General features: G+C 43.9%; 1 protein-coding gene across 12 annotated transcripts in view; it reads right to left on the bottom strand.

The window, feature by feature from the left end:
• Positions 1–318: 318 nt before the first annotated feature.
• Positions 319–11298, bottom strand: part of rapgef2b (Rap guanine nucleotide exchange factor 2b) — a 100175-nt gene continuing 89195 nt past the window's right edge. For 8 of the 12 annotated variants that reach the window (XM_027280747.1, XM_019263610.2, XM_019263612.2 and 5 more), the window contains 8 exons: positions 10848–10871; positions 9281–9504; positions 8660–8824; positions 7959–8108; positions 5989–6190; positions 5365–5888; positions 4513–4934; positions 319–3344 (listed from right to left, as the gene is read on the bottom strand). In XM_027280747.1, coding sequence (XP_027136548.1) covers positions 4561–4934; positions 5365–5888; positions 5989–6190; positions 7959–8108; positions 8660–8824; positions 9281–9504; positions 10848–10871 — 1663 coding nt within the window. In that variant the 3' untranslated portion in view covers positions 319–3344; positions 4513–4560. The remainder of the gene's footprint in view (positions 3345–4512; positions 4935–5364; positions 5889–5988; positions 6191–7958; positions 8109–8659; positions 8825–9280; positions 9505–10847; positions 10872–11298) is intronic. The other 4 variants (XM_027280749.1, XM_027280748.1, XM_019263611.2 and 1 more) reach the window with 4 other exon arrangements.

Below are 11298 nucleotides of genomic sequence, written 5' to 3'. Positions count from 1 at the left end.
TTAATCTTCCTTTAAGTTATTAATATGAGTCAATCCCAACAATTAGCGTGAAAAGCGAGGCACAAATGAAATCTTTTACTTGCAGGAGACATAACTATAACAGCACGTATCCCCAAAACACTAGCCCAAGGTATTTATTTTTCCTATTATGAGCTGGAGATATAGAATTTGATTATAAAATGAAACAAATGAGAAATGAAATGAATAAGAATAGTTCAAAGAATACAAAAAGGAATGAGAGTTGGGACGTGCTACTATTCTCACAGCTCTGGAGAACAACACGATACAAAAACAAGTAAATAAAAGCCAAGGAGAGACTTTAATATCTCTTTTTTATTAATTCTGACACACTGCGGTCAGATAGAAAAGTATGAGAGTTACACTTTTCAAGTTGCTTCCATGACTTGTGCAAACACTAGACGGTATCTGGGGAGGGGGGGGAAATCCTCTGAAAGAAACAAAAAAAGAAACAAACTGGAAAAGAAGAAACATCAAAATGCAGAAGAGATGAAGAAGTGCATTTAAACCTAGGTGTTGATTCTTTATGCAGTATTTATTGATTCCCAGCTTCATATAAACTGGATGTTGAGGCATAAACATAGTACATTTGAACAAAAATATAACCAATATTTACAATTATTGTATTAAAAATACAAAAACAACTGATACATACTCCACCATTGTCTTTTTAAAAGACATACAGGTCAAAGTAGTACAAGAAAAAATGAAGAAAAGAAGGTCATCACCAGCTAAATGTACATTTCTCACTGACATCACACATCAAACGGAGTAGCAGTTCTACCTACTACACTTATCTTTACGCTTGTACATTTTTGTGCAACTTTTTGTTTTTCGAAATAGGACTCGGCCGCTAATATGCACATTATCTTCAGAGTTGAATGAAAGTGAATGATGCATGTCACCACTGTATTACAAACAAATTATTAACAATCTATCTGCAGCCATTACAAAAAAAGTACAATAACAAAAGAAACCCAGGAGATCATTAGTGTGTAGTCACAGAACACAGTGGGAAACACTGCACTCATTCATCTTGTTCTCAGTCCGTAGTTTCCAAGACTGATCAATGTGATCAGTGCGACTCAGTGATAGGAGAAAACAAAGAGTTACTTTTCACAATTGGATTTCTAATCGTTCTGATTGGCAGCCTTGAAAAATGTTTCTTCATATGTCAACTTCCCCACCGGAGTCAAAGAAAGAAAGAAAGAAAAGACATCTTCAGTCACTTCCATTGTTGGTACGATATGGTAGAAAACTGGATGCAGGCGTTAGCGATATACATACAGCATCCACTGATCTGACGTCTGTAACAGGTGAAGAGTTTCTGAGGATGACTTAGCACAACAGCAGAGGGAGAGGTGCAGGGTCGCTCCATCATCTACTGCGGTAACATGTGATGACCACAGCAGGTCTGATGATAGGGTCCCAAGCCGCGTGAGAACAAAACTGAAAGAAAACGCTCGGCTTCGTCTTGTACTGAGTCTTAATACATATATATTTATATTAAAAAAAAAGTCAGGGGAAGTATCTTGAATAAGGCATTTCACTCCACTATTGCTTGATTCAAGACTGCGCTTGAAACAAGGTGATTGGTGATGAGAACAACCATGCGAAGAAAATGTATGCAATCATGGCATCGTAAGGCGCTTTGGACATTCACAAAATGTGGCATGTGTTTAGGTTGGAAAAAAGCCAAATTTAAATTTGTGGATACTTTTATTTTGAAGGGAGATATGGATTGTTTATAAGACTCTGTACAAGATCATCTATAAAGGTAGACAGTTTAAGGGTACACTCACAAATTACACGTTGGCAGATTCTTGAAATATGCTGATGTTTACCACCCTGGTCAGTGAGTGCTGGCTCACAGTTTGCACTTTGATTCATAAACTCCCGTCTGATTCTAACACTTCCTGCCAGCGTCCATCAGCTGACGTCAGCGTTTTTCTTTTTAATTTGGGCCAAAAAAAAAAAGAAAAAAACTTCCAGGATTGAGTCTTCTCTACTGCAGCTGCACTTTGTGATTTTTAGTTACCTTGTGTACCTCGGACGCGCTGTAGAGACCAACATGATGGAGTCCGACATGTTCGCTCAGTTTTTCAGTGGGCGCCCAATCAGCTCTGTGCTTTTTGATATCACCTACAGGCCAGTTACAAAACACTATACTCTTTATGTAACAACAAGCTACGGGATGATGAAAAGACTTCGATATAACCAGACGAGCTCCGAGGTGGGATGACAGTAAGATATGGTTCACTCATACCCTGGTATCCAGGCCAAATGTCTGGTAACATTTAGGATTTGTGCTGAAAGTGCTATTTTTAGAAATGAGTTTTTGTGTTTGCACTGGCACATAAAAAGTACTCAGTGTGTGTTGTGTGTGTGTTGTGTGTGTGTTGTGTGAGTGTAGGTATGTCAGTACACTGTGCATGTCGGTTCTCCTTACTGGGCTCTCCTCCTAGCTTTGATTTGAACCAACACTTGATAAGCTTTCACATGTGAAACATGAGATAATACTGGATTTAGAGTTCAAACACTCAAACAACAACAGATGGGTTGTTTCAGTCCAGACAGAGAAATGGGCTGACTTGGTATCTCTCGTTTTTTTTTTTCGGTCCCCAGAGTGCAATCAGTCAAGGAAAATAACAAAAAAAAAAAAAAAAAAAAAAAAATTAAAAAAAAAAAAAAAAAAAAAAAAGAAAAGAAATTCAAAAAAATCTAGTGGGAAGGTGAAAATTAAGAGTCAAGTCAACCGTTGTTTCTCTCCGTCTTCAAACCACAGTCTTGTTTTTTTGTGTTCAGTTTTCTTTTTTTCAGAAAGTAGAAAATGAGAAAGTGCAGATGAAGCTCAACACGCCATGATGCTGTTGTGTCAACAGGCGAGTTTGTGGGTTTGGGCCGGCCTTTAGGAACCGCTCCCGTTTCTAACAGCAACATCTATGTGGTTTTTTTGTCGACCCCTCCCGGCACCAGTTAGGTTTCTGAAGTCTTTTTTTCCAAAGTGCCAGGCATTTTGTCATCGTCTTTGACCTTCTCTCCATCACTTCTTCACAGTATTTTTTATTCTTTTTTTTTTCTTTTTTTTTGCATGCAGGGTCATTCAAACCCCTTATGATGCTTTAAGGCAGGGGAGGGAGAGGAGCAGAGGAATCCGCCGATTGAGGAGGGAGAGCCAAGTGGAGGAGGCAGGCACGTACGAGTCCCATTGGTCTGTCTATCTGTCAGTCTCTTTAATCCTGCCCACCCCAAACCAGGGGGACTTCAAGTTACTGCAAAAAGGACGTCCACTGTTGTCCCTCAGACCGCTGACACCTGTTCATCCTCTGTGGAAACAGAAAAGACATTAAAGGTTACAAAGAACGTGGACATGATGTGTGTATAAAAACTAAAGAGCAGCTGAAGTGAAATTCTGTCTTCTTATACCATAAATCATGTTCACAGAGCATGTCATCGTTGTTCTGATGGAGAACAACATATATATATATGTATATATATTCCTGTCAGTATATGAGAATCAACTGCAGCGACTTGAAACATGATAGTGACATGTTGTCCATTTCATTGTGTACTGAAACATGGTAACAGTCGTGAGCAGGACATGTTTCATACAAAGACGCCCCCATCATCTAATATTTTCTCCCAGATGTTCACTGGATTTTCCAGGTGCACGACTGCTCCAACGCAGTTCCAGTGTTCCAAATTTAAAATATAGTTTTCTAAACGTTTGCAGCTGATGTACACTGCATGACAGATGTTCTGTAGCTGTACTTCACTCTGTTTCTTTACTCTACAACCCTGTGTTGTCCTGTACATGTCATTCTTGTATAGTAGCCACGGGCTAACATAAAGTGCAGTTTTTTTCCCTTGGCATTTGGCGTGCACGATGTTAACTGTGATACTGAAATTAACAGAACACAATGGCTGCCTGGTAGACTGAAAATATTTGAAAACTTATGAAAATTGTGTGTGTTTCTTCATGTGTGTGTAAAAAAGTGCTGCTACAATAATACAGAATTCATCCAGAGTCACTGTAGGTGAGAGTCAGGTGCGTGCTGGTGCAGGAGGATGGAGGTGCATGTTTGCAGGCATTGAGTTTGATTGCATGGGTGGAGAGGACACTGCGCCTGCTGATGGATGCTGTTCGGCACAGTGTGTGAGACGGTGAGAGAGCGAGAGAAGAGCAGAATGTGTGGTGGCAGAGAAGTGGTGACTTTTTTCTGGTCCGACCAGTATGACTCATGCATGATGACATCTTTGTGAGTTAAAGGTGACGGTGTCCCGCTCCAAATGAACAATTCCTGGATCATAAATAATAAATGACTTGAATTTCAGAGCCCTGGTAAGAGAATTGTAATTTGGAGTGGGACCGGTCCTACTGGTGCTGTGGGAGGTTGTGTGAAGAAATGGTCTCAGTCCAAGTGTGTGTTCCTGTTCACATGCAGGTTCATTGAAGTGGAGGGGGTGGGGGCAACCTGATAAATTAGTTTTTACCTGCCTTGGGGAGAGGGGCCCTGCCTGTTAACCCCCGTACACACACTCTCATGGTCTGGGAGTCTCAGGTGTATGCTGTGCCACTGGCTTTGGCTTCCTCAGAGCGATTAGTTTGGAAGACAAGGACTCACCCTCCTCTTCCTCCTCAGCCTCTGGCTCCTCGGCCGGTGAGCGTGTGCGATGGAGGCCGCCCGACCGCTGTTTGGCCCCCTGGTGGGCCTGGTGGGAGTCAGGTGACTGGGTGACCATGCGCGAGCGCTGCAGGGCCGTGGTGTAGTCTGGCGGCCGGCGGCCTGTGTGGGTCGCCGTGGACGTGGGAACAGACGGGGCCGGGTGCTGCCCTTCAGCGAGGTCGGAGATGGTCAGGGCGGTGTAGCCGGGGGGAGTCGGGGGAGGCTCGCGGTAACGGCTTTCTTTCCGTGCTGGAAGGACAGAAATTAAATGAAGATGAAGTCGAGGAAGGCACAAAATGTATAGAACGTCTATTTGATGGTGAATTTTGTGAGATGGCTGTAAGACAGGAGAGATTAAACACAACAAAAGGTCTCCATGCTGACACACCATTTTTACCACCCTGTAGCAGAAAATAAAGGACTTTTTTTGGAGTTTGCCAGAATTAGATGAGAAGATTGACACCACTCTCATCTCTGTACGCTTAACATGAAGCTGGAGCCATGAAGACTGAAAACGGGGAACCATCTAGCCTGGGTCAAAATCCACCAACCAGTGCAGTTTTTACTGCCGGTCTGTGATAAAATGTTCAGCCTACACAAGCGTAAGTAAATAAGTTTCCTATAAAAGCTGGACCAATCAGCAATTAAAACAACAGGACTGTGAAGTGCAGCCACTCACAGAGTAGGCCTTTACCCCCGGCGGTGATGGGTGATGGGGAGGGCCGGCTGAGCTGCTTGGCCTCCTCTGACCCAGTGGATGTGATGCTACTTGTTTCTGGGTCGGCATTGACGTCCTTTCCTCCTCGCCTCTTAATGGTGCCAGTATCTCCCTCAGAGTCCTCTCCCCAGTAAGCAGCGGAGGATGAGGAGGAGCTGGCAGATGCCCAGCTCCCCCTGGCCTGAGCTGCCCACAGCGCAGCAGGCCCCCCTAATAAGGCCTCTGGTCCGCCAGGAGGGAGCCCTCCTATGCCACCGCCGCCTCCACCGAAGGCCAGAGTCTCCCAGCTACGCCCCTGCTGCATGGTCTGAATGTTGTCGTGGGAACCGGAGGAGCAGGAAGTCCAGGAGCCGCGGCCGCTGTCTGCAGCATCGAGGGAAACGCGGTCACCCTGATCCTGAGTCAGCTCCTCTGAACTGGGTGAGGAGAGAACTGTAGGGCAGCCAGTGTAGATGCCCCGACAGTCCTGCATCGATGAATACGACCTGCCATCCCATAAAAATAAAGTTTGAAGGTCAGAGAAATAAAACGCAGCATAAAAAAAAACAACCAACCAAAACAAAAAAAAGGTCTGAGTGTTCTTACCCGAGGCTGTACTGGTCGGGGTCGGTGGTGGCTCTTCGTTCTAGCCGCGGTCCCCCGAGGTGTGAATCCCCGACTCCTCCAGAGTGCCGCAGTCTCCTCTCGTCATGGGCCATGTCGAAAGAGGAGTTACTGACGAGGCTGGAGCGAGAGGAGATCTCACTGTGACCGGAGTCTGAGTAAGCGTCTCCCATCCTGTTGTAACCTGGAGGAGAGAGGAGGAGAAAAAGATTGAGTTTGAATCCTTCAAGTCTTGTGAAGGAGCATAAAGCCCTGACATGGCCCCCTGTGTGCTGAGCGGCTCTCTGCCACGTTCCAACAAAACTTCAAAAGCTTCAAACATAAAAATAACAAATTGTCGGTCAACCTTGCTTTAATCCTCATCATAAATAAATCCAGTCATCTTATCTCGGACAGTGTTTATGAAACGAGGCATCACACACAGACTGCAGGGATAATTGCGGAGTGCGATTTCCAAGTAAGCCGACCAGCTCTTTGGGGACGAGTGCATCATATTCTTACTGAAACAGCAGTTTACTACGAGATTCGGGGTTTTAACACAATGCTGAAGAGTGTGGAAAAGTTTAGATAATAACCATCGGGGGACTGAGAATTACACAACAAAGTCTGGAGGAGTATAGAGAAATCACTGGTGCTGACTGCTGACACATGTAAGTCCATATTTTCAAGTTATAGGCGACTGTCACTGTGGCATTTGCTGCTGCTCGGCTGTAGAGCTGAAAAGCCTGGTGGTCATATTTCCCAGCCACTATCAGCATAACCTCGGTAACCACCTTTGAGTCTGAAGAAAGGATGTTTAAATGTCAAATTTTAGGAAGCTAGAAAAGATGTGGAGCGAACATGAGTCAGACAAAGTTTTGTCTCAACTAGGTGATAATTGAGCTCAAGGGGAGACGCGTGGACTCGCGGGACCCTTAAGGTTCCGGCAATGACAAAAACTCAAAGTTAATTTAAGCAACATCTCTGAGAGCTGCAAGGACAACAGAGGTGTCTCTGTAATGCCGTAAAAAGTAGGCAGACGGTCCTCAGAGTCCTGAGATCTACAGTTAAAACATCCAGCTGCATGAAGAAAAACATGAAAACAACCTTTTGTCATACTCGCCACACTAACCTTCTTCTATCAAGTGAAGCCGGTCCAAACCAATAAAATGATGAGTCATAATTATTTATGTTACTTCTGAACTGCAGGCCTAAAATATATCGATTTTAGCTTTTATATTTATGTTTTTTTCTGCATTTTCTTATTCGTATTTAGACACTTTTATTGTTGTTTTGTATTCAGCATTGCCTCAGTGTGTTGGAAACACACAGAGGAAGAGCTTTTTTCACTTTAACCACTGACGGCCATCGTGTCTGAACAAATTGATCACTGCATTGACCAAAAATTTCTATGAAAAATATTTACATGAAAACACCAGTGGTTTCTGGGAAATGCGGGGTAAAGGCATTACAACAATGACTCAGCAACAACCATTGTTGACAAAATCCTAAAACCAAGAATTACAGCACAAGTCTCACAGCTTCGTCTTAAACTACATTTAATGCAGCTGAGTCCAGAGTAGTACTCACCACCAGACTAGCAGCAGTTTACCTGTGGCTGCAGTGGTTTAAAAGGGGAACACACATTTCTGTGATCAAGGCAAACACGTCACAGGATGAATAACAACACCTGACCGACTGAAGCTGGGTGGGAATTTGGTGGCCTTGCTGTGACTTCAAGTTCTGGTTAATTATTGACTTTCCTGTGCTGAGGACCACGGGACAGGAATCCGATAACTAGAATCTAGGTTTAAAATGAGGGGACTCTTATTTTGGAGGGAAAAAAAAAACACAATGCATGGTGCAATGCATGCTGGAAGCCACCAGGTGGCACTTGCGACCCATCATGACAGAGAAAAGGAGCCTGGAGAAACAGTGTGAGAGGGGAGGGGAGGGGAGGATTATTGGCTTACTCTTTTTGGGTGAGCTCTGGGGGGAGGTGGGAGGGGAGGAGAGCTGGGAGGAGGCGTTGGACACAGTGTCCTCTGGCTGCCTCCGGTGCCTTTCGGTCCCCTCCTCTGACAGAGACAGGATCTTCTTCAGAGACTGAGGGGAACTGGTGCCTGTGGACATTTGCGAGAAGACGAGCAAAACTAGCATGAGGAACACTGCCATTCCCCCGAGGGAGCTCGGATGCTAAACTGCATTATCTAGGATTTTATTTATTTATTTATTTATTTGCTATTGTTGTCAGACAGCCTCTAGGTGGCAGCACTGTCATAAGCTGCTGGGAACTGCCGGCTTTGCTATTGTCTGCAAAGAACAGGATGAAGAAGAGAAAACAAAGCTGTGGTTGTATGTAGAAGGACAAGTTAACAGTCCATTCAATCCATAACAACACTGTCACACAACATTATCAACACAAGCATTGCACACCTACTAGTATTAATAAGGTGCCAGTGAGTTTGACTCTGAGGTTTTAGCCTAAATATGACGTGACATAATGAGGATTGTTGGATTTATTCCACTACAAGATCCACTCATTTTCATCAATCACCTTCTACACAACATTTCCACATTCATTGTGATTTACTGAATACATCCATGCACAGTTCTCAACACAAACACCTTAAAATCTCTTTCAGAAACACAACTATCTTCATCTCTATCTTACCAAAAGGCGGCAGATCCTTGACTGGCACTTTCTTTCTGGATGGGTAGAGGGCCACGGCGGGGACCTGGAGGGCCTGGTTTCCTTTGGCCAACTGGCCCCTCTGTTGGCTGGCAGCTCTGGACACTACTGGGGAGGTGTCTGGTCGTTTCCCAGTATTTTTAGGCACTGAGAACGGTGAGAAAGAGGGAGGTTTAGATTTTAGGGCTTTAAAATAAAATACGTACGTTAAAAGGACTCGTGAAAAGGTGGGAATTCTGCTGTCTAGTTTAAGAAAAGAAAACCGGAAACAAAACTGTGAGTTTACTGGCCTGAGAGACCACTTGTACCCTCCCCTCCTGTCTGTCAGTGCATTAGCAGCGAGTGGTGTTGGCATTAACAATGGGAAACTGGCCCTGTGAATCAGTCATTTTTATTCACTGCCAACGAGTCCTTAAGCAAGACTGAGTGTCTTGTTACTCCAGTGGTCCCACCCTGTTTGTCTCGGCTATAAATCCTGGGAACATGTGTGTGTCTCAGGAGAAATATGCACATAAAAAATAAAGAACACTACGGACAGTAAGACACTAGGGGCTCATCTGTACATCTTAATCCTTTATGTGTTCTTACGTATTACAAACTCACATGTGCTGATGGAGGGTTCACACTGCAGCGAGAGCGTCTGCAGACTCTCCTCGTTGGTTTCCAGGCTGAGGTTGGACAGGTACTGTTTGACTTTCCTGGCCATCTGGGCATCCTCGTAAAGCTTTTTGGCGTTCAGGAAGGAGCTGCGTCGCACCCGCTTCTTGTGGCCGCCCGTCTGGGTGACGTCGAGCACTGCCGCATTGGCACTACCCTGGCTTAAGGACCTGATCGTAGGCACCCACACAGAACATGAACACGGAGAGGAACGCACGGGTGAAGACACAAAAGTCAGACAAAGACGCACAAAAACATATGGAAAGAATAGAGAGAGAGAGAGACTTATTAACATATTGCTTTAGTGGAAATGAGACAATATTTAAATAGAAGTGTACAGGTAATACTACGGGGCTACTCAGGGAGCATGATATGTAAACTTAGGCATGCAGAGAGCAGCTTTAGGCATTTCTCTTAAGTCCAAAACATTCCAGACATTCCAGGCAGCAGAGAGGGGGGTGAGGGATGATGGCTGTTGTCAAACAACAGGGGAGTAGAAAGGGGGGAACTCTACAAGTGTAGCACGGTCATAGTTTACATTTCTGTGGCTTGAGTCAGAGCTGGTAGTCATCGTAGTAAAAGCTTAAGTTGCACATGGTCTCAGTCAAATAGTACACAAAACAAAGAGCTTAAGTGTTACTCATTGAGAAAACATTTGTTTTCACAAGGTGTTTCTAAAAAAAAAAAATAATAATAATCAACCCATCCCCATCAAAATCTAAAATGTGCTAGGTGTATACTGATGCACATTTCATCCCAAGGAAAAATCTTTTTCTCATAGTTCCTGCTTCAGTATCTTGTAATTAGATCTTAGCACCTCACATTTCCGAGATGAAGTTCTCATAATTACAAGAAAACTCCCAAGATTAAGATACAAGATCTCACAATTCGCGGCTGGTTTTCTCATAATTACAAGGCGCTTAGTCATAATTATGAGATACAGAAGTCATAATTACCAGAAAACTTTCTTCATTTCTTTAGTGAACGCTATGTGCTTCCATGTGTTTCCTATTAAATGTCCCAGTCAATGCTGCATTCAGTGATGTCCCATTTGACCACAAGAATGTAAAGCATGATAAAAAAGACTTTATATCCATATTGGGAGGTTTGATGTGCAGAAAAAAACCCTCAAAGACAAGTCAAATTCTGAAACTGAAGCTGCATGCGTGTCATTAGATAGAACAACGTGTCAGAAAAGGTCACCTTTGCTAACGTCACAATGTGAATTTGTTGCACGTTTTTAAGCTTTTCCAATCACTCGTGTCTCATTTATGTTAAAAGCACAACAGCTATGTTTTCTTGCCGAGTTTACAGACTGTAAAATAGTCACGTTAGCATAGGTGAGCTTTGTTTCACTGAATGCCCTTCAGTCAGGGTGGGGCAGTGTTAGTGGAAGGATTCAACTTAAACTGGTTAAACAAAGTTTCAGAAAAGAAGCACGCAAAACATTGGCAGAAAAAAAAGGGGGCAGCGGTGCAGGGACAGCAAAAGGTTGTAGGGTCACCAAACTTACCCTAAACTTCTCCATTTCTTCTTCCTAGAGGGTGGGTGCCATGAACAGAGAAGCATGGAGGAAAAAAGGGTGGACGAGTAGAGAAAAAGAGAAGGGGACAAAGCTTAGGACAGGAAAGACCACCAAGATCACCAAAGAGGAGCAATTTCACTAGAGACCCACTCGGAAGTCAGAGGAGAGGAAATCAAATGGCAACACCGCTAGGAAGTGACATCATTAAGACAAAGACACACTTTCACAGGAGCACTGTGCACATTTTATGCCAACAATGTGTATAGGGAAACAGTTGCCAGAGGAAACAGTTGCCAGAGGGAACAGCTGCTTGACAGAAAAGCGTGATGCAGAAATCTTTACTGACTCTACGTGAACCTGCTAACCCCACAGAGCATGGTTAGTCAGTGGAGTGCTGACTGCTCCTATAGAGATGGTGAAGGTTCATTATTCATCTAAA

The sequence above is a fragment of the Larimichthys crocea genome, chromosome VII (genome assembly GCF_000972845.2).
Source record: "Larimichthys crocea isolate SSNF chromosome VII, L_crocea_2.0, whole genome shotgun sequence".
Taxonomy (NCBI): domain Eukaryota; kingdom Metazoa; phylum Chordata; class Actinopteri; family Sciaenidae; genus Larimichthys; species Larimichthys crocea.
The sequence above is the reverse complement of the archived record's forward strand: the minus strand, read 5'-3'. Positions and strand labels throughout refer to the sequence as shown.